The 24,036-nt window shown below is 40.3% G+C and overlaps 1 protein-coding gene across 1 annotated transcript; it reads right to left on the bottom strand.

The window, feature by feature from the left end:
* Nucleotides 1-6,563: 6,563 nt before the first annotated feature.
* polr3f (polymerase (RNA) III (DNA directed) polypeptide F) lies at nucleotides 6,564-13,591 on the bottom strand. Its single transcript, XM_083971086.1, has 9 exons — nucleotides 13,426-13,591; nucleotides 11,638-11,755; nucleotides 11,486-11,553; nucleotides 10,708-10,775; nucleotides 10,514-10,626; nucleotides 9,187-9,330; nucleotides 8,039-8,146; nucleotides 7,761-7,952; nucleotides 6,564-6,974 (listed from the first exon to the last, which is right to left on the bottom strand). The coding sequence occupies exons 1-9, from the start codon at nucleotides 13,485-13,487 to the stop codon at nucleotides 6,897-6,899; spliced, it is 951 nt and encodes a 316-aa protein (XP_083827212.1). The 5' UTR covers nucleotides 13,488-13,591; the 3' UTR covers nucleotides 6,564-6,896.
* Between the last annotated feature and the right edge of the window lie 10,445 nt (nucleotides 13,592-24,036).

Raw genomic sequence — 24,036 nt, 5'->3', positions numbered from 1 at the left:
TAGTGAAACTCTCGTCCGTCACTATTGTTCTCATGCTGGTTTTCTACCAGGAAGTAGGGTTTGTCAAATTGGCCCATCACCATAATCCCTATAGTCATAGCAGTAGGTTCGTTACCTTTAATTGTCGGTGCCAGCTGTTTTTAGAACGGCGGAGCAGAGCCGTGAGCTGCTCAGAGCTACGCTACGGAGGCTCATTATGGGATTTCTTGGTTTCCCTCATCAAACTCATCAAATACACAATCCAACAACTCCACAACGCTCTGGTGGACAAGTTGTGAGCTGCACATTCACCACGCTATGAGATAATAACACAACGTTACCACACAGAGTTGTTTTAGAGGGAAATTCATGCAAAACCACTGATGCACGTTGCCTTCAGGGACAGTTTTTCATCAACAGTCTCTGTATTTCCCTCTAAAACAACTCTGTGTGGTAACGTTGTGTTATTATCTCATAGCGTGGTGAATGTGCAGCTCACAACTTGTCCACCAGAGCGTTGTGGAGTTGTTGGATTGTGTATTTGATGAGTTTGATGTTGAAGTGTGCACGCGTCTGTCCTGGGTGATGATCCCTCCTCTGTTGCTCACCCTGAGGTTTCTCCTGGTTTTCCCTGTTAAAAGGGTTTTCCATGGAGTTTTTCCTCAGTGGATGTGAGGGTCTAAGGACAAAGGATGTTGTTATGATGGGATGTAAAGCCCTTTGAGACAAACTGCTGGTAAAAACGGCCTATAGCCTACAAATAAAATTGCCTTGCCTTGATGACTTGCATGACTTGCATTTGGTTCTAGCTGTACTTTCTTCTACTTTCTGTTGTATGTCAGACTTCTTACCCGTTTTACTTGTTATTATGAGCTTTTCCAAGGTAGATTGTTATGTAAGTTGTGTTTTTTGTAACCCCTTTTTTGGCTTTTAGGTTGCCTTTAATAACATCTGGCCAGGGACAACGGAGGAGAACTAGCCTTGTTGGCTAACTCTGGCCCACTGACAGTTTCTCTTTTAACTGTGTTGATTAGTGGTGCACGTAACTGTCCCTATGAAATAACTAATAAATGAAAAATGAGGGAAACCAAGAAATCCCATAATGAGCCTCCGTAGCGTAGCTCTGAGCAGCTCACGGCTCTGCTCCGCCGTTCTAAAAAATAGCTTGCACCGACAATTAAAGGTACATTAAACCTACTGCTATGACTATAGGGATTATGGTGAGAAGTAGCCTATAAATCTATCTGCCCCCTAGCAGCAGCAGATCTCTTTGCTCCGTAGGTGGGTCTAGAAACGAGCCATAGGAACTTTTTGAGTCTCCAACAGCGTTTGTGTTGACCAATCACAGCGCTCTATCTGTTTAGAGAGTCGTTGGGCGGCTTAACGCCATGACGACATACATTTTACATTTTAATTGGCTTGTCAGGCTAACGTCATCCTGCTCTTTGCTCTGATTGGTCGTAGCGCTACCCTATTGGTGCAGAGTTTGAAAGACAGCCTTCATCGTTGCCAGACATTTTAATGATATAGTCTGGCTCGTCAGGCTAAGACAGAGTTGTTTTAGAGGGAAATACAGAGACTGTTGATGAAAAACTGTCCCTGAAGGCAACGTGATCACATCAGCGGTTTTGCCTGTATTTCCCTCTACAACAACTCTGTGTGGTAACGTTGTGTTATTATCTCATAGTGTGGTGAATGTGCAGCTCACAACTTGTCCACCAGAGCGTTGTGGAGTTGTTGGATTGTGTATTTGATGAGTTTGATGAGGGAAACCAAAAAATCCCATAATGAGCCTCCGTAGCGTAGCTCTGAGCAGCTCACGGCTCTGCTCCGCCGTTCTAAAAATAGCTTGCACCGACAATTAAACGTAACGAACCTACTGCTATGACTATAGGGATTATTATGGCAATGGGACAATTTCACTAAAATGTCAGTTGAACTATCCCTTTAACCTATAGTAAAGCGTTGCTGTTGTTGTTGGGAAGGGAGGAGGAGGGTGGGGTGTAACGGTTCATGGATACAGACATTTCCGGTGGGAGGAGGAGGAGGAGGAGGAGGAGGGGGGGGTGATGTTGTGTTTGGGGCCTCTGATCTGAGTCTGAACGTCGGACAAACGTTCCTGCAATGTTTCCACAACGTATTTCAGTAAATCTGTCGTAATAACAGCCGCTGCTCTCTCTCTGTCTGTTGTTTTCCAGTATTTTCTTTCTCCAGCCTTCCCCCCGAGCTGCTGCTGCTCCACAGCCGGACACAGCTGCTGCTGCTCGGTCACATTCCGCTCATTCTACCGCTAGAATAAAAATAAAAAAAGCTCCGTCGCAGCTGAAGAGAGAAATAAAGCTCTGGCTGTTTATTGTCTAACCCAACACACACACACACACATAGAGGGAGAGAGAGACACACACACATATGCATGCATGCACACACACACACGCACACACACACACACACAGGGCCACGCCTGCACGGCCATGGCGCACCGTTATTATCCTCCATCCTCCAGACTAATGGCTGCTGCTGCTGGAGCTGGTGGAGCTGGAGGGGCGGGGGCAGAGCAGCGGACATGCGGGCGGAGGTGCACCGAGGCTCGGCTGCAGAGAGCGGCTTGGCCCGGTCCTCCTGGAGCCTCCTGGAGCCTCAGGCCCAGGATGATCCGACATCCGATCCGACATGATAGAGGCGAATGAAGTTTGCGGCGGCGGCGCCTTTGGCTCCATGAGTCCGCTGCTGCTCCTCCCTCCTCCTCCTCCTCCCTCTTCCTCCTCCTCAATCACAGCAACAATAGAGACACAGTAGCCTAGAAACCGGGTAGAAACACTAGATAGAGACTCACCTGCTCAGAAGAACCAGACCAGAACCAGGACCAGGACCAGCACCGCAGCAGAGTCCAGTGGACGCACGAAGAGGCGCAGACGGAGAGAAGAGAAGTGGAGAGAGAGAAGGAGAGAGATCCGCTGCTGCTGCTGCTGCTGCTGCTGCTGCAGGGAATGACGGGAAAGAATCCGCACTGCCTCCTCCCTTCTCTACTCCTCCCTCCCCCTCCTCTCCCTCCCTTCATCACACTCTGCCCAGTCCGCATCACAGTGACTCTTCACTGCAAAAACTCAAAATCATCCCAAGAATATTTATCTTATTTCTAATCAAAATGTCTCATTTCTAGTCAAAACAAATCTCATTCTACTTCAAATAAGACTCATCACATAAAAAGCAGCTTGTTTTTAGACACTTTTTACTTCTTTCAAGCAGATTTTCACTTGAAATAAGTAGAAAAATCTGATAGTGGAGCAAGTTTTTCTTTCTTATTACAAACACAAAAAACTTGCTTTCACTGGCAGATTTTTCTACTTATTTCAAGTGAAAATTAGTTTGAAACAAGTGAAAATGATCTAAAAACAAGTTCATTTTTAGGTGATGAGTCTCATTTTAAGTGGAAAGAGTTTAGTTTTGACTAGAAATGAGACATTTTGACATTAAATAAGATAAATATTCTTGGAAAGATTTTGAGTTTTTGCAGTGCAAAACTTCCTCGAAATTCTTATTTCATTGTTTATTGTTTTGTTTTTGTTATTGTTTGCTTTGTTATTGTCATTGTGGCCACTAAGGCATTTATGGAGCAGCTACAGTGTCCGAGACAAATTTCCCTGAACGGGATAATAAAGTTTATTGTATCGTATTGTATCGTATCGAAAAGAAAACTGGTCATTCAACACATTTACATGAAATTTTGACATTTTTCTTTACTTTGATAATAATAACCAAATGGATAATGATTTTAATTTTTTTTTGTAGATAGCCTACAACTTTCTATACATTTCATATACACAAAAGAAAATGGACCGACAGAAAACCAAACTTTACACTTTTTTTGAAAGAACTTTTCCAGTACGGCACCGACACCAATGAACTTGAAATACCAAAAGCGTTAAAAACTAATTTTATTTTGGATTTATATTTATTTAATTCATCTGAATTTCTTTACATCAATGCATTTTTTAATTTTTCTATATAAACTCTTTGTACATTTATACTTTTATATATTTCTCTTCCCCTGGCACAACAGTATTGTTATGTACATAAGTGTTAAATAAGTAAAAAAAAAAACTGGACAAAAAAACTACATAAACAGTAAACAGCAGACAGCGCCCCCTGTGGTCATCACATTGTAAAGGGGGGGTGGGGGGAGGGGGGCATCTTCAGGAGAGCAACCACACACACCTGAGCCAAACCAGCAGCCAATCACAGCACCTCATCAGCCATGACGGTTAATGAGTCATTAAAGTTCATCAGTGTGTTTCTGTTTCTACATGATGAACAGTTTATATGTAAAGTGGCCACAGGGGGCGTGGCTCATTTGCATAATTTATGCACATAAGTTAATTTGTGCCACGGAGCATTAGGCACTGTTGTTATGGTGTGGATTTCTTATTATTTTTCATCGTCTGTGTCAATTTTTTCAATTCGCAAATTTCACAAATCATAATCAACAGGATCAGTGTTTTCTCTACACAACACACATTTTTTTTTTGTGACTTATGTTGTGAAAAACTGCAAAAAAAATTCTCAGGGGATGAATGGGAAGTCAAAAAATGAACAAATTATTGGAGTTTTTCAAACGTTTACTGCTCCGGCATACTTTCACCTCGAGACTCCATTTAAACTGTAAAATGTAGACACAAGTCTTGTCTATTGGTGCATTAATCCACATTTCGATAGGTCATATCGTTTTTTATCAATCACTGATCAATGACCATGATCATTTCTGGAGAAGTGTTGAGATTATAATGGGTGTGTTTTACACGGAATGTTCGTGTCAGAGTGCGTGACATCATCAGCTAGAGTGGGAGGAGTTGTCTGAAATTGTCTGAAACGTTTCTCATTCCACGCTGCTCACAGCCACAATTTACACTCTACACGCATGATTTTTTCCACAGTTGTAGACAAACTTGTCCTCTCTCTAACAATGTGCTCAACAAAGCAGAGAGACTTATAGAATTTAAACTGTGAGCCTCTAAGTGCGGCCACGTCTGCCTCTGCTCCTCATTGACTCAAATACAAAGATTTTCTGAGAGAAGCAGAACGGACCCCTGTTTATAACTCGCAAAGGTTTCCAAAATATTTACCGTAGAAACACAAAAATCATATCAAATCGTTCAGGAAGTCCTTGCGACGACCACGGTCTGCTTCTTTTTCTGATAGGAGCTACCGTTTTGTCAGAATAAGCCCAAATGTGAGACCAGCACAGAGGCAGAAAATCACCCTTTTTCTCTCTCCATGTTTCTGTCTGCCTCAGTCTGGGGGGGCCTCTATCGTCATGACAACCACCCCAAGTTGCCGTGGTAACCTCTGAGCCTCAATGAGGTTAATGGATCAGTTTAAAATAACTCTGCTCTGTGATTGGACAGTGGTCGTCCAATCAGATGTGTGTTTGTGCACTGCAAAAACTCTAAATCTTTCCAAGAATATTTGTCTAATTTCTTGACAAAATGTCTAATTTCTAGTCAAAACTAATCTCTTTCCACTTAAAATAAGACTCATCACCTAATAGTCTACTTGCCAACAATGAGTACCCGGAAATGTTGAGTACCCCAAAGTTTTATGTTAGAAATAGATAGTATGGGTCCCCAGTATTCAGAAACTGCCGGATGCTAACTTATATATATTGGGCAATTAGCGTAACTGACATAATTAGCATAAATTAGCATAATCGCCTATATGGGCAATATTTCAACAAAGTTGACTTGGCTGATCTGGGCAATATTGGAGTGGTTTTAGGGGTTATTGATGATGCTGAATCCATTTCTGACATTTTCAAAATTCAAAATGGCTGTCTAAACCGGAAGTGACCAGATTTTAACCGCCAGTGGGTCGATTTTGATGGATTTCATCTGGTCACTTCTGGTTTAGACAGCCATTTTGAATTTTGAAAATGTCAGAAATGGATTCAGCATCATCAATAACCCCTAAAACCACTCCAATATTGCCCAGATCAGCCAAGTCAATTTTGTTGAAATATTGCCCATATAGGCAATTATGCTAAGTTATGCTAATTATGTCAGTTATGCTAATTGCCCAATATATATAAGTTAGCATCCGGCAGTTTCTGAATACTGGGGACCCATACTACATATTTCTAACATAAAACTTTGGGGTACTCAACATTTCCGGGTTCACAATGGGGCCCTATGGGCTGGCAAGTAGACTATAAAAATGTACTTGTTTTTAGACACTTTTCACTTGTTTCAAACTAATTTTCACTTGAAATAAGTAGAAAAATCTGCCAGTTAAAGCAAGTTTTTTGTGTTTGTAATAAGAAAGAAAAACTTGCTCCACTATCAGATTTTTCTACTTATTTCAAGTGAAAATCTGCTTGAAAGAAGTAAAAAGTGTCTAAAAACAAGCTGCTTTTTATGTGATGAGTCTTATTTTAAGTGGAATGTGATTAGTTTTGACTAGAAATAAAAAAATAAAAAAATTCTTGGTAAGATATTTGAGTTTTTTCAGTGTGTGTGTGTGTGTGTGTGTGTGTGTGTGTGTGTGTGTGTGTTACAGGCTGACGACACGAGTGGTTTTGTTTGTGTGTTAACTTGTTTATTTACATTGTTTACAGGTGAAATATCAAACATCACTTCAGGAGCTCAAACCCTTTTTGACCCTGACGTGACTCCGTAGTCCGACACACCTCGTGGTGCGTTCACTGTCCCTCTGTCCGTCCGTCCGTCCGTCCGTCCTACTGCTGCTGAGTCTTTAACCACCAGCTGAGTCTGAACGATCTGTTCATCAACGACCCTGAGTTGTCCCTGACACCGGGGTCAGGGGTCAAGGGTCAAGGGTCAGAGGTCGGGACAGGACTCGTCCACTCGTCTCCACCGTCCTTTTGGTCCTCAAACAAAAAACAACAGTCTGGGAATCGAACCCGGTCAGAAGTCGAGCCACTCAGACATGTAGATGCAGTTTGATGGAGAGATCTCTCCTCCTTCATGACAGTCGTCGAACACCTGAGGAGAGGACAAGGGGACGCCATCAGAAAAACTTAAAAGGGATAGTTCAACATTGTGTCAAATTGTCCCATTGCCATAATCCCTATAGTCTTAGCAGTAGGTTCGAGACTTGGTGTTTCTCTTTTTCTTTTTCTCTGAATTTCATGGTTGAACAATTGGTGGTGCCATCTACTGGTCATGTCCCCCTTCTCCCATGTTCCCATGATCCCCTTACCTTTCCAGGTGATTCCAATCATCCTATATAAGGGGTCACACCCTGAAGAAGGCTTCTGCCGAAACACGTGGGCTGTAACCCACTCCAATGTTTTACTTGATATAGCCATTGTAAAATAAAGGCTTTTTATTGTTGAAGAAGAGTGCCTTGGATTTTCCTTTTTTATTCTGGGGTTGGGGTTGAGTTTTATTTTGAAAACTCTAGAGTTGAGTTTTATTCTGAAAACTCTGGGGTTGAGTTTTATTCTGAAAATTCTAGAGCTGAGTTTTATTCTGAAAAATCTAGAGTATTCATCAGCATGAGGGGGAGTCAACAATGACTGAATGAATTTAATTTTTCGGTGAACTATTCCTTTAACTGTTTTATGAGGTTCATCTCCTCTGTTGAATGTTGGTCTGAGGAGGAACACTAGACCAGTTTGTGATGTGTTCTATATGTTGTATGTTTTATTCTCTTATCATGTTGTTTTATTAAAGGGATAGTTCACCCAAAATTCAATTCCACTCATTATCTACGCAGCAGTATTTGTCCATATAATGGTTGTGAACGGATGTGTGTGTGTGTGTTACCGGGCAGAGTCCGCAGGGCGTCTTGACGAGGCCGGTGGGCTGGATGATGGCGTTGACGCCGCGGTAAAGCTTCATCTGTCCGTCCACGCTGCCCACCGTCCCCTCCTTGGCCGCGATCACCGTCATCTCCACCTTCCCGTCGTAGATCAGCGTGTTGAGGATCGTCTCGATGTCGTCCATGGACAGGTCCACCTGGAGGAGAGGAGGGGGGGGGGAGGGGTCAGTCAGTACGTCCACCTGTGATTGGCCGAGGCCCCGAGGCGGCAGCGTGACGTCACCTTGCTGATGCCCAGCTCACAGATGTACTTCCAGACTTCATGCGAGGTGGCGAAGGACGAGTTCCTCTGGACCATCGGACTCTGTTTGCTGTCCCGGGCAACCTCCGCCTGCACACGGTCGGGATATTAATATTCTATTAAAGGGATAGTTCAATATTTAGTCAGATTGGCCCATTGCCATAATCCCTATAGGCATAGCAGTAGGTTCGTTACCTTTGCTTTCCAACGAGGAGTTTTGGAAAGCAAAGTGATCTCCTACTACATACCAAAAATGAGCACTATAAGCGGATTTCTTGATCACTATAAACAAATTATTTAAACAGCATTTGTATAGAAATGTAACGTCCCAAGCCTTTTGATCTATATAAGCGGTTGATTACTGTATCCGTGATCACTATAAGCGGTTTCCACTGTATTCACCATCAACAGCAAACAGCTAAAAATTTCCACGACACTGTACCGAACCGGTCAGAACCAACGGAGACCGGCTCAGAGCAGCAGGGAAAACAGCTAAAGGTCAAACAGGAAACACGGTGAAAATTGAAATGACATAAACGTCATTGCTGACTCACATTAAAGGGACAACGAGGAGTTTTGTTAAAGTGAAGTGTTTCCACACTACATTTATGAGCCTCCGCACCGTGAAATTCTTTGACCGGTGCAAGACAGACTCATGTTTTCATTCATCAAGAATTAAAGTCAGAGGTTGGAAGACGATCACATACCGTCGTAGTTCCCACCATAAACGGAGATTCGGCGGCGTTATTCTCATGACTCGCCACGAAACCGAAAGTAAAGAAACGCTGGTCGGCTCGCCCAGCATTTCCACCACCACTAATAATAACAAAATAACCATAGAGACAAAACCATAGATTTATCTAAAATGGACCATTAACAAGTGGTAACGGAGATTCATCCACATTAATATCAGACTTTTTTATTGTCGCGGAATTTTTCGTTCTGCCGATGGAGAAACTCCTGGTTGTCCCTGTAAATATGACTGGAGACGTGTCTGTTCTGATAATACAAGTCTGTATGTGTGAAATGTGTGTTTCTCTTCTATAAAAACACATTCTAGTCTTTCCGGTGTCCTGCTGTAAAGGGAAACGCCGCTCTGTGTTTCTCTGTGTGTGTTCAGCTGCTGGGACCTTGCTCTGCAGGAACTTGAAGCACTGCTGGTTCAGAACCTCCACGAACTCGGACTCGAAGTCCTGGTCGCTGTACCAGGCGCCGCCGGTGACGGAGCGGTCGGGCTGCAGGTTGTAGAGCATGTACACCTTCTTCTTGGACGCCTGCAGAGGGACACACAAGCGTCAGGAGGAGAAACATGCTTCTGCTTCTGGTTCAATATTAGAGAATGTCCGACTTTCAGGACCTTTAAAACACAACTTACAGACTGGATATTAGACAAACCAACTTGTGAGCACCTGTAGTCATGTTTAATCCAGGTCTTTCTTGTGTGCGCAGTTGTATGGCTGTGGCCGGTGCAATAGTGCAATAGTCTAGCATATGTAGTTATTATGTGTGAATGTTTATGACCGGTATGTGTGCAATAATCAGTCAGGGTGCAGTCATGTAACTAAGCATGCTCGGTCTGGTGAAAGTAAATCCAGCCCGAGCATGTGGAATTATATTTTTTTCAATAAATCATGTCAGTCACAGCTACATAGATTTATATTTTTATATTTCAATGAATCATGTTAATTCCAGCTCTATAGATTATATATAGAATCATGTCCAACCCTGTAACTATGTAAATGTACTTTTTATCTACTGGTCCTCCGTCTTTATGGACTTTTTATGTTAAAGGGATAGTAGCATTTTTTTAAAGTGTGGTTGTATGATCTACAAATAGCCCCTAAGTACTTTAATAGCAGTAGAAGACTCTCTGCACTCCTCCCGTTAGCAACGCCAGCCCATAATAGCCCTGCCCAGAGATTTACAACATACAGTGTTGTGAACAGACCCAAAGAAACGGCCTATTTTCACGGCCTAAAAGAGGTTTTACCTGAAAAAAAAAACATAGTTCCATTGTTCACTATAATATAATTTTTTCCAGCCCTTCAAAGTGCAGGAAAAACACAGTTTTTCAGGTAAAACCTCTTTTAGGCCGTGAAAATAGGCCGTTTCTTTGGGTCCATTCACAACACTGTATGTTGTAAATCTCTGGGCAGGGCTATTATGGGCTGGCGTTGCTAACGGGAGGAGTGCAGAGAGTCTTCTACTGCAATTAAAGTACTTAGGGGCTATTTGGAGATCATACAACCACACTTTAAAAAAATGCTACTATCCCTTTAATAGTTGTATTGTTTTGGGGACTACGGATGTAATTTAGCAGCAGTGCTGAATCCGGTGTATTTACTGTGTGTACTCTAGTACTCACTGTCCATTACAGTAATATGCACTGTCCCGACTAAATAAACACATAAAGTAAAGTAAAGTAAAGTAAAGTTGTGGTTCTGCTCGGAGACTCACGGCCACAGACTTGACGGCCTTGATGAGCTTCTTGCTCTCCAGGTTCTTCAGGATCTTGTTGATCTCCGTCAGAGGCAGGTTGCTCTTGAAGCGGATATCTCTGCTCCAGATCCCTGACGACGCACAAACCGCACAGTCAACAACAACAGCAACAACAACAAATACAACAACAACGACAGCGTCTGAGTTGTTACCTTTGTTTCCCGCGTCCTCGATGATCTGATAAACCAACTTCTCCTGGTTGTCTGAGCCCTTCATCTTACTGCAACACAGGACAGAACATAAGGGACTTTTATTCTGAAAACTCTAGAGTTGAGTTTTATTCTGAAAACTCTAGAGTTGAGTTTTATTCTGAAAACTCTAGAGTTGAGTTTTATTCTGAAAACTCTGGGGTTGAGTTTTATTCTGAAAACTCTGGGGTTGAGTTTTATTCTGAAAAATCAAGAGTTGAGTTTTATTCTGAAAACTCTAGAGTTGAGTTTTATTCTGAAAAATCTAGAGTTGAGTTTTATTCTGAAAACTCTGGGGTTGACTTTTATTCTGAAAACTCTAGAGTTGAGTTTTATTCTGAAGAATATATAATATATATTATTCTGATTTTTCAGAATAAAAGTCAAGTCTAGATTTTTCAGAATAAAATTCAACTCTAGCATTTTCAGAATAAGACCTAACCTCAGAGTTTTCAAAATAAAACCCAGAGTTTTCAGAATAAAAGTCAACCCTTGATTTTTCAGAATAAAAGTCAACCCCAGAGTTTTCAGAATAAAAGTCAACTCTTGATTTTTCAGAATAAAAGTCAACCCCAGAGTTTTCAGAATAAAACTCAACTCTAGCGTTTTCAGAATAAGACCTAACCTCAGAGTTTTCAAAATAAAACACAGAGTTTTCAGAATAAAATGTAACCCTGGAGCTTTTCAGAATAAAACACTGGCTGAGTTTCAGAATAAAAGTCATCATCGCCGCTCCTCTCACCTGGACGTCTGCGCGTCCTTCATGCGGTACAGGAGACCGGTGCTGTTCCTCAGCAGGTCCAACTGACCCTGGAACAGATCAAACCAATCACTCATCAATACCACCGACCAATCAGACTCATTGATACGCTGTGACATCATCGTGGGACTGACCAATGAGAGCAGCTTGTTGATGGCGGTGGCCCTCTGCCCCGGCTCCAGGTGAGGCATGTCGTTCTGGATCACCTGGTCCGTGATGCCGTGAGGAAACTGCTGACACAGCTCTTTGATCCTGACGGGAACACACAGCAATCATCAGTAATCAATAATCAATAATCAATAATCAATAATCATACTTTTATATTCTCACATTCTCAGCTGTGACTCATTTCCTGTTTCCAAAATAAAAGCGTTGTGTGTTTGACTCTTTAAACTGTGACTGAGATCTTCTACTGATTAGTCACATGTTCAGACTAGTTTAAGGTGACAATTAAATATGTAAATGAGGCAATATCTATTTAAAGGGACAACGAGGAGTTTCTATTTGGTTATAAAAAGTCTGATATTAATGTGGATGAATCTACGTTACCACTTGTTAATGGTCCATTTTAGATAAATCTATGGTTTTGTCTCTATGGTTATTTTGTTATTATTAGTGGTGGTGGAAATGCTGGGCGAGCCGACCAGCGTTTCTTTACTTTCGGTTTCGTGGCGAGTCATGAGAATAACGCCGCCGAATCTCCGTTTATGGTGGGAACTACGACGGTATGTGATCGTCTTCCAACCTCTGACTTTAATTCTTGATGAATGAAAACATGAGTCTGTCTTGCGCCGGTCAAAGAATCTCACGGTGCGGAGGCTCATAAATGTAGTGAGAAAACACTTCGCTTTTACAAAACTCCTCATTGTCCCTTTAAATATGTGCTAATTTGCATATATTTCCAGAACAGAAATCTGAACAATGGATGAAGCTACTTTGTTTTATTTTGTTGACATATTAGAGTCTTTAGTTTTTCCAGAGGAGGATTGTGGATATCTCTTTGTATCACTCTGTAAATGAGAAAATACTGTCACCAGCCCTAACACATCTAGCCTAATGTCTCCATGTTTTTAGGAATAAAATGTTGTGTACATTTTCTAGAAATGTTTCAACTTTTTTGGAGAAATTGTACCACTTTTTTAAACAGAAATTTCTCTATAATCTTTCAAAAATGTACGGCTAATTTAAACATAGGTTGCATGTGTTTGTGTATTTCTGGAGTTTGCTTCAACATGTTGTCCGATGGGGGTCTGTGGTCTAATTTGTGTCAATTTTGATTGATTGATTGATTGATTGATTGATTGATTGATTGATTGATTGATTGATTGATTGATTGATTGATTGATTGAAAACTTTATTGAACAACATTAGACAAGGAAGACAAACACACAACACATGGACTAACAACATGGGAGAGAGACACTAAGGCACATAGACGACAACACTGAACATTTTAGGTCCTTGATATAAAACAGTTAGAGAAGCAGCGTCTATGTGATTCCAGTATGAACAGTTTACCACCTAAACAGCTGTTTACCCACTAAACTACAACACATTACACTACACCACTGGTTGCTAGGTAACATTACACTACACCACTGACATGAAGTCAAATAAATAAAAACCTAAAGTGTATTTTCTACTGTTGGTCTGAAAGAAGACGTGTTAACATGATAAAGAAGAGCATAATAATCTGTAAACTGATATAAACAGTGTTTCAGCCTGTTATTATCTGGAAACATCCCATAATAATCTGTAAACTGAGTGTTTCAGCTTGTTAGTGTTTCAGTCAGACTGGTGTTTCCACAGCAGCATGTGCTCTGTGCTCCGTGTGGCTCAGTGTGGCTCACAGTGTGTTGTGTAAACAGCAGCGGCCCCCGGTTCGAGCCCCGCCGCTGCTGCTGCCGCTGCTGCCTCCTCACCTGTTCTCCACCTCCGCTGGGTCCAACAGGTTGGTCTCCTTCTTCACCTTCACCTCCGCCATGATGGAGAGAGACTGTCTGTCCGGTTTCTTCTCCTCCGGTTCTTCAGTTAGCTACCTGCTAGCCTGTTAGCTGCTAGCCTGCTAGCTGTTAGCCTGGTTAGCTGGTGCTGACGTCGTGACGTGATGACGTCAGCCGGAGGTCCTGACAGCTCAGAGTCCTCTGGAGACTGCCTGATTAAAAAACCTGCTGCTCACTGACGGACGGTCAATGACATGACATGCATATTTTTGTGTCCGAGTCCATTATTTAAAAAAAGAATTAAAATAAATCTATTCATGACATCTATCACTTTATTCTATAAAACCTATTTATTTTCATACATTTTTCTGTAAATTCAAATAATTATATTATTTTATGTTTTTGGCCTCTCAAACCCATAAAATGTCAGGTGGTGCAACTGTCCGAGCAAGTGAGCAGACTAAGAAAACTATTAAAAATGGTATTTTAATAATTATAAATTCAAAATAAAATACTCTGGCATTATTTTATGTTTGATGTCTTTTGGATAATGTGTTTTTTTCTAATATCAATAGTTTTAAAGTTTTTTAAATAACTGCAAAACTTCCGTCCAGCAATTTACATTTCCGAAATGTCAGGGTGGTGCAACCATAAACATTGGACTTTTATTTTGAAGTGAAGAGACAATAGTTGTAAAGAGCATGTTGCTTCAGCCATAGGACCCCAAGAGACCCTTGGGACTAAGCTAAAAGGTTTGTAGATCTCTGTCAAATACTGATAAAAATAACTACTTTCAACTCATATGTAGGCTGTTACGCTTTCCATGTCAGGTGGTACAACCAATGTAAAACTAGAAAAATGTTATTTTATCATAAAACTCTTTATTTTCTAAAAAGGTGGTCTGTTTGAGCTTTATGATAAGGGTAGAAGCTAATGCTAGCATCCAAACAGAAGTCTGTTTAATTTGAGATTAGTTGAAAATAGTCAGGTGGTGCAACCAAATAGTCAGGTGGTACAACTGCAAGGAATGTCACTATAATGCTATTTAAAGTTCTAAGATTATCCATGAAACTTCTAAAATGTTTACTATTTTTAAATGTAAAGATAATACACACTTTAAAACATTTTACATGATAATTTGTACATTTTAGATGCCACTATCAACTAAAGAAAAATCTCAAAACAGCCCTGTTCAGAACTGCTGGTTTCAGTGTCTGCCCCTTTAAATGCAAATTAACCACTGCTTGCCCCACCCCTTCTACTGGTACTTGGTAGGGGTGGGGTTATGCAAATTTGAATCTAGTTACATCACTATCCAACAACTGAGGAAACAGTTTGTAAAACCACATAGATTTCAAATTACAGATATTTTTTTGTCAATTCTCGCATTTTGGGGGCCGGAAGGCAAAACAAACACCCCAAAATATGTTAAAGAGCCTTCAAAAAGTGATATTTCCATAACATATCCCCTTAAGTCTTTATTTAACTTAAAGGGATAGTTCACCCTAGAATGATATTTCGCTCATTATCTACTCACCCTCATGTTGACTAAGGGCTGGAAGAATTATCAGAGTCCACCGTCCCTTCTCTGAGTTACAGGGGGTCTTGGCGTAGCAGTGCATTTCAATGCAACGGTTGCAAAGGGACACCGGAGCTCTTCGTAAAAAAACACACACAAAAAAACATCCAAATACCTCCATGATGCTCGTATGTAATGTCCGTCTTGTGCTGAAGCCCCAAATTGCGTAATTGTCCCGAAAAAAATTAAATAAGTCTATATTTTAAGCTTGTTTGTAGCGGAAGCTTCTCGAAGCTCCTCTTCCTGGTCCGTCCAAATCTCGCGTGATTCGCAGTAACCGCACTGACGCCGGCGCAAATCACGCAAGATTTGGACGGACCAGGAATAGGAGCTTCGAGAAGCTTCCGCTACAAACAAGCTTAAAATATAGACTTATTTAATTTTTTTCGGGACAATTACGCAATTTGGGGCTTCAGCACAAGACGGACATTACATACGAGCATCATGGAGGTATTTGGATGTTTTTTTGTGTGTGTTTTTTTACGAAGAGCTCTGGTGTCCCTTTGCAACCGTTATATGGACATGCACTGCTACGCCAAGACCCCCTGTAACTCAGAGAAGGGACGGTGGACTCTGATAATTCTTCCAGCCCTTAGTCAACATGAGGGTGAGTAGATAATGAGCGAAATATCATTCTAGGGTGAACTATCCCTTTAAATAGAGACTGATGATTACTAAACACATGTTACTATTTGAAATGAAAATGCATGTTTTTTAGCATATTTCATGTCATAACCAATGTTGTCAGGTGGTACAACCAATTTTCGTCAGGTGGTGCAACCAATTTAAACCAAAAAATGATAGGTTAAATTAACCAAATGGTTTCTATATGTAATGTGTGTAGTTATTATACTGAATATATGAATTTATGTATTTGTGTTATTATTTTCCTGTCTTTAAATGTAAAATTGGCTGTTAACGATACTTAAAACCTGACCTACAGAATGCAAAAATCTTAAATTATTGTAAAAAACAAAAAAAACCACAATGATAAAATAAGAATGTATTTGTAGACACCCTAAGGGATAGATACCAAAGAAATAACCTTAAAATAAAGATTAGGAATGTGTATATATATTTTTATAAATATTTGGTTGCGCCACCTGACATTTTTTTTGCCGTGAAGTTAAAAATACTGTTAAAAAATTAGTTGAAACGGTTAGAAAAGTTGTTCAATAAATGAGACTTGTTCAAACACATTGTTCTGGACTCAAAAATATGCATTACATCTATCCTGAAAGTACTTTTAAAAAATACCTTTTTAGAAGCTTTATTTGTCATTGACCCATATATAGAAGAATATATTTCAAATTTTCAAACAACCAGAAAGCGATTAAGACTATCAATATATGTGAAAACTTGAAAAAAAAATTGTAAACTTATAAATTCCCCCTGGCGTATAATATAAATGTGCTTTATTAATTGCATTTTACCATGAAAAACTGTTTTTGTATTGTGAAACAAAGTTTTGAATAAAAAAAAAAAACATAAAAAAAAAATATATATAATATAATATAATATAATATAATATAATATAACATAATATAATACAATATAATATAATATATTTACTCATCTCCCTGACCTGCAGAACTGAAAGATTTAAGAGATCATTTGTTCCTGCTGCAATCGTGTTATATAACACTTGTTAAAATGTTTTTTGTGTTCATCTTTCTTTCTTTTTTGTGTCATGTGTGAGCCATGGTGTGAGCTACTGGACTAATTTGAATAAAGTATTCTCTATTCTATTCTATTCTATTCTATTCTATTTCTAATATTATTTATTCTAAATAGAATAGAATGTTTAATTAAATGCCCGGGTGGTTGTTTTGCTTCTTTTTATGCTAAATACTTTGTACTTGTACTTGTACTTTTGATACTTGAGTATATTTTTTCACAAGATACTTTTGATACTTTAGTACATTTAATGTGAGCTACTCTAAGACTTTTACTCAAGTAATTTTCTTATGGGCGACTTTTACTTTTATACCAAAGTCATTTTCAGTTCAGTTATGGTATTTCTACTTTTACTTACCGGTAGTTGTTTTTTTCAAGTACTTTATACACCTCTGCATATATGGAACCTTCCATACAAATACCTCATTACAAATAAAGTGAGAGAAGTGTCTTACAAACTAATTCATAGATATTACCCTGCCAAACATTATTTATTAAAATGTAATAAAGATTTATTATAGCCTATGTGTGAGTCTGAGCCTGAAACTGTGATGCACCTGTTTTGTAACTGTAACTCTACTGCCACCTACTGGACAGAAGTAGCTACTGCGTTACATCACATTGACGATTAACTCAGATTTTTCTTTAGATTGGAACAATAATGTACTTTTTGGTGTCCACGATGTCAAAAGAGGAGAAACAGAAAGAACTGTATGTCATAAACCTGATAATAATATTAGGGAAATATCACATTTTAGTCACTCTGAACCCTGTTTTGTGCCATCCCAAAGGGAAACGGAACAGTACATGCAAAGTATCTGTGACTCGAATAATAAGAAAGCTATGTATAGTTTTAAAAAAAATCGCTTTCTAAGATTCATACTATCTAATGAATGTTTTCCCTCACCTTTAAAAAGAAAATTCATGCTGGAAAGCTGTTGTACTGACCCTTCTACTGTCAAAAAAATCAGATGTAACTTTTTTTTAAATGTTCTATTCCACCGAAAGCAAAATAAGTGCATTTTAAAACAATAAATGAGATATACCCATCTAGACAACTAATGCACCTTAGATTTAATATTGATTTAAATGAATGTACATTTTGTAAAAATGAAATTGAAACACAAGAACATCTTTTTAAAAGACTCAAAGTTGGAATTTCTCTTAAATAACCTCATAATATTGGCAAAATACTTACTTCATAAATGTACATTTCTTAATGTTACCCCACTGTTTTCTATTTTCTTAAAAGAGCTCTCTATTTTCTGTGACTCACTTGAAAAGATTAAGTCCAAAAATGCACAACGTTTATATCAACATTTATTTGATCTGTCCCTTCATCAGACCCCAGAAAACTAAATGTGAGGATGTATTTATGATCCTAATTTTCTGTTTGTAAATTTCATTTACCTTCTTTGTATTAAGTATTTATTTTATTTTTACCTTAATTATATTTTATATATATATCTTTTTTTATTTCATGGCTTTCCTATTCCTTCTGTTACTGTGTTAAACCTTTATTGTAACGCTGACATGTTTAGCTCAGTTTCAAAATGTATTTTGTATTGAAATTTCTTCTGCTCGTAAGATTTGTAATAGCCTACTACAAGTGGAACAAACTACCAGCAGAACTGAGATCAGCCCCAACTGTCAGCACTTTTAAATCCAGGTTAAAAACATTTCTCTTTTCACGTGCTTATAGCTGAGAACTTAAAACTTTATCTATTTTTTTTCTTTTACTTTTATTTGCTCTTGTTTTAACTCTATTTCTAGTGTTTTGTTTGTAGACCGAATCGCCTTGTTGTTTACATTCTACTTCCGGGTAGAAAACCAGCACGTAATTTGAATGAGATCAATAGTAACGAACGAGAGTTTAGCTATATATCATATTTTTCACGCCCTATCACAAATCTGAAATTATGGAAGAAACATTACTATTTCTGTGTGTGTGTTTTGTGTTGCTATGTGTTGTATTTATTCAGTTTGGGGGGAATCACGGTGTGTAGAAAGCATCAGTGGCTCAGCTGACAGGGACAGCTAACGGTAGCTAAGCTAACGGTAGCTAAGCTAACGGCGGTAGCTAAGCTAACAGCAGGACGTCAGCTGTTAAAACCCTCCCGTTGTGGGACACGACATGAAACTACTCCAGTTAGCTCAGTCATGTTGGAACTCAGATATCCGCTGGAGAAAATGTTTTTTCATGGAGCGTTTATTGAGTCACTGAGTTATTAAAGTTAAACAGGTAGCTAACCGTTAGCCCGGCTAATCTATGATAACCATGACTAATTACAAAAATGTGCACACGTAAATAGTAATGTTTGTCCAATCATTGGTTTTATAAACTTTACAAACATCAGATTAGTCTAAATGGTGATATAGTGACATGAAAAAGTAGATATAGGCTATATAGCGAAACTCTTGTCCGTCACTATTGTTCGAATGCTGGTTTTCTACCCGGAAGTAGTTGTAAACAACAAGGCGATTCTTCCTATAGCTGAGAACTTAAAACTTTATCTATTTTACTTTATTTTACTTTCATTTGCTCTTGCTTTTAACTCTGTTTCAGTGTTTTGTTTGTTTTTTATTCTGTTTTATGCTTCTTTTTTTTTAATGTTTTGTCTTTATGTAAAGCACATTGAGTTGCCTTGGTATGAAATGCGCTATATAAATAAAGATGCCTTGCCTTACTAATAAAGGGGGAAAAAAATAAATAAATAATAATAAGTAAGTAAGTAAGTAAAATTGTATTTATATAGCACTTCTCACATAAGAATCACCATAAGAAAGCTATGAAAACATCTGATTTGTGCTCTTTATTCTCTGTATTTATTTAATAGCCTTCCCCCCTGGCTGTTGTTCAATTGTTTGAATATATTTCTGTCAATAAAGATTTATTGAAAAAAAAAAAAAAAAAAACGGCCTGTAGCGGCGCAGCCCGGCGGGGCGGGCGGGGCGGTGCTGGGATGTCACGGTGATTAAAACGAGCTGTGGAGCGGAAGTGGTTGCTATGGCGACGCGTCTGTAGACAAACTGACCTCAGACCGAACAAGAGCGTGGATCAGATCGATCAACAAGCTGCAGATTCTCCTCATCTCATCTCAGATAAGGTAAGAAAGACTGATTATTGATTGATTATTGATAGATAATAGATAATAAAACCCACTGGTTCTGCAGGAGAGGAGTCTGGACGGAAAATTAATAAATTATTATAGCCTAAATAATAAACCAGAGCTCTGCACTCTGAAACTACAGCTCAGTTAAACACAGTTAAAGAGAATAAACCTGCTGCTGTTGTTGATATTCCTTTGACACTTAGGGTAAAGTAGCTAATACAAGTGCTTTTATTTTGAAATACAGACATGTTGCGTTGCCTTCTGTTAGTTTAGTGTTTAGAGTGAAGTTGCTACAAAGAATCTCCTGGTAATAACATCATTTTAGTTCCCAGCTACTCAGTGATAATAGAAATCTGATAAATTACACTGAATTCCTTCCAACATGTGTACCTAATGGTGTTCCTGTTGATGCAGTCGTTCTCTGGTATCATAATAACTCTGTTAGAGGTGCTGGAAAACCAGTTTGTCTTCCTTTAGACCCCACATTTACACCATAGGAGAGACTGGGGACGGTTGCAACACTTTTTTACATTTTTCTCAGTTACTCAGAGACTATTTGGACTAAGCTCACCAAACTTTTTTAGATTAAACATTTCAATTTCAATTTTATTTTATTTTATTTTATTTAAAGAGCAACTAGATAGATAGATAGATAGATAGATAGATAGTACTTTATTGATCCCTTTGGAGGTTACCCTCAGGGAAATTGAGGTTCCAGCAGCAGCACAGCACCGATCATACATTAAAAAGGCACAGATAGATATAGAATATAAAAGTAAATATAAAAAATATAAAATATAAAGTGCAGTCAGGGCTAGAACAACAGTAATAAATACACATCAATCTTAATCTAAATTTTCCTAAATGTTTTCCCCACCACCCCTCCCCCTTCCCCCCAGTGCAGAGTTATAGAGCTTGATTGCTCGGGGGACAAAAGAGTCCTTTAGTCTGTTTGTCTTGGTTCTGGGGAGAAGCAGCCTTCCACTGAACCGGCTTCTCTGTGAGCTGATGACAGTGTGTAGAGGGTGACTGGCATCATCCATGATAGCCAGCATGATAGCCCCCCCCCCAAACCCCTAAACCACTTTTTTTCTGCTGAAAACAAATATATTTGGGTATGAAGTAGTGTTGTCGATTGATTCTGGTCCAACTCTTGACATTTTAGTCAAAATATTTCAATTTGGTGTATTTTGTAGTAAAAATGTAAGAGTGACACCGGCTGCTGCCTGCGGCTAACGGCTGCTAGGCGCTCTAGCTGCTCTGCTGCGTCTAACGGCTGCTAGGCACTCTAGCTGCTCTGCTGCGTCTAACGGCTGCTAGGCGCTCTAGCTGCTCTGCTGCGTCTAACGGCTGCTAGGCACTCTAGCTGCTCTGCTGCGTCTAACGGCTGCTAGGCACTCTAGCTGCTCTGCTGCGGCTAACGGCTGCTAGGCACTCTAGCTGCTCTGCTGCGTCTAACGGCTGCTAGGCGCTCTAGCTGCTCTGCTGCGGCTAACGGCTGCTAGGCACTCTAGCTGCTCTGCTGCGTCTAACGGCTGCTAGGCGCTCTAGCTGCTCTGCTGCGGCTAACGGCTGCTAGGCGCTCTAGCTGCTCTGCTGCCGCTAACGGCTGCTAGTCGCTCTAGCTGCTCTGCTGCGGCTAACGGCTCTGCTGCGGCTAACGCCTGCTAGGCGCTCTAGCTGCTCTGCTGCGGCTAACGGCTCTGCTGTGGCTAACGGCTGCTAGGCGCTCTAGCTGCTCTGCTGCGGCTAACGGCTCTGCTGCGGCTAACGCCTGCTAGGCGCTCTAGCTGCTCTGCTGCGGCTAACGGCTCTGCTGTGGCTAACGGCTGCTAGGCGCTCTAGCTGCTCTGCTGCGGCTAACGGCTGCTAGGCGCTCTAGCTGCTCTGCTGCCGCTAACTGCTACTAGGCTCTAGCTTCTCTGCTGCCGCTAACGGCTGCTAGGCACTCTAGCTGCCTGGATGGGAATCGTTAGCGGCTCTGCCCCGGCCGGCACGGCCGTGGAGCCGGTAACCGGCGGATCGGCTGTAGATGCACTGTGTCACGGCTCCGGCGTCCTCTCCTAGTAGTGTCCACGCTACTAGTGCTGTTAGAGTCGCTCATTAGTAGCTCGTTAGCGCTATAGCACAAGTGTCGATGTGTGTTTATTACTTTTTTTTCTCCTTTGTGTGATTTTGCGGGTGTGAATCAAGGGGGGAAGTAAAGACCACTTCCGCGTTCAAAAAGCTGCAGTTCCCCATCCGGCCTCTGGGGGCTGGCTCCAGAAGGGAGCAACTCTCCATTGAGCCCCATGTTAAAATAGCCAACATTACAGCTTAAAAAAAACATACAGCCTGGTACATTTTATTTTTGTGGTCTCTACCGATAGTTTCCACCTCCGTCAACACTGTGTTTGTACCACAACCGTTTTAGTGTTAAGGCTTCAAATTACGTTGAGTGACAGGTTCACAGACAGTTTACCGGCCATTAATTGGTTGCTCCGAGTTCAGTGGGCGGGTTCTCAGCCGGCTAACCACCGCACCTCTCCAAATATGGAAAGTAGACTCCACCTAAAATCCAAGATGGCGCAGTTCAAATCCCCGTAGTAGCGGCACAAAACAGACTCCCCCAAACCAATGGGTGATGTCACGGTGCTACGTCCATTCTTTCGAGCTGAACGATTACAGACCAGTAGCACTCACTTCACAGCTGATTAAAACACTGGAACGGCTCCTCCTCAATCTCCTCAGGCCCCAAGTGCAGCATGCCCAGGACCCCTTACAGTTTGCCTATCGGACAGCTGTTGGTGTGGAGGATGCCATCCTCTATCTTCTACATCGCACCTATTCCCACCTGGATAAGGGAAGTGGCTCAGTGAGGATCCTTTTTCTGGATTTCTCAAGTGCTTTTAACACCATCCAGCCCCTTTGTAATAACCTATGTAACCGTAATAACATGTACTTACATTGTAAATACATAGTGTATTTCCGTGTACTTACAGGTCCTTGTTACACTTGTAATAAGAAATGCTTGTGCAAAGAGAGAGGCCACTTTGGCATTTCTTATTACAAGTAACAAGGACCTGTAAGTACACCAAAATACACTATGTAAGTACATGTTATTACGGTTACATAGGTAATTACACTGTAATTAATTAGGTAGATACACAGGAACAAGGACCCCTTAAAATAAAGTGTTACCACAGTTTTTTTTTAATTTTTATTTCGGGCATGTCAATTAAATCATCATCATCACACATTGTCTTAGTTCAAATAATACAATACACATGGCCGAAAGGGAAAGTGTGAGAAGCAAAAGCTGATCTAGTCCCGCCCCCGTTAGCCTGGCTCTCGCCAGACCCTTGTAGTTCCGCAAAGCTCCACCAGAGGCGCTACGCTCAGCTTCACACAAGGGTCTGGACTCGAGGCCAATGCAAACTTCTTCCCCGGAGCAAAAAATAATGAACCAATCAGGATCGCCGGGCGGGACTTTGAGGTGTGACGTAGCGCTGAAGCGACTGTTTGAGTCAAACAACAATGGCGGCTCGCAGTGAGTGGCTGAAGTAGCACGTCATTCAAGATAACGGACAAGTGGTTTATCCAATCACATACAAGATTTTTTTACAAGGCCCCGCCTTCTGAAATGAATCGCCTATGGAGCAGTCCCAGACCCTTGTGTGGAGCTCAGCGTAGCTTTGCGGAACTACAAGGGTCTGGCGAGAGTCAGGCTACGCCCCCGTTACCAAGTTATAGAAGTTACACAATGTCCCTTTAAGGATGGTTACATATGACACATCAATGACAATATTAATTTGAATGGAAGAATCCAGATGTTGCAACTGACCCCAAACGTGGGGACAGTTGCAAAACGGATAAAGGACGGTTGCAACATATTAAACATACATTAAATTTCACTCATTACCTTTTGATTTTTGTCTCAATAAGAAAAGTTTTCCTAAAATATACATTGTCTTACAATAATATGATAGCATGATTTAGCTAGTTATTTAGTAATATTTCTCAGAGAACAGCTGGAGTTTTGTTTACTGTAGAACATTATGCTTTGAGTCAATGTGCAGGTTAACAGTGGTAATAAAACTCAATAGCTCTGTGTGAGACAAGAAGAATGGAACTATTTGCAATACAAAAAACTTTTATAAACATGTGCTCTACTTTTGGATGATATTCACTGTATGACATCATATAAATTAACTTTTCTCCAATTTTCATAGGAAAATATGT

Source organism: Trachurus trachurus (genome assembly GCF_905171665.1).
Source record: "Trachurus trachurus genome assembly, chromosome: 1".
NCBI lineage: Eukaryota > Metazoa > Chordata > Actinopteri > Carangiformes > Carangidae > Trachurus > Trachurus trachurus.
The sequence above is the reverse complement of the archived record's forward strand: the minus strand, read 5'-3'. Positions and strand labels throughout refer to the sequence as shown.

Bases quoted from the DNA above. Each gene is read 5' to 3' on its own strand.
- polr3f (XM_083971086.1), bottom strand. From the start codon at position 13,487: ATGGCGGAGGTGAAGGTGAAGAAGGAGACCAACCTGTTGGACCCAGCG. The intron at 11,756-13,425 runs GTGAGGAGGCAG...TGTTCCCGTCAG, and splicing joins CCAGCGGAGGTGGAGAACAG to GATCAAAGAGCTGTGTCAGC. The intron at 11,554-11,637 runs GTCAGTCCCACG...GATCTGTTCCAG, and splicing joins TCAACAAGCTGCTCTCATTG to GGTCAGTTGGACCTGCTGAG.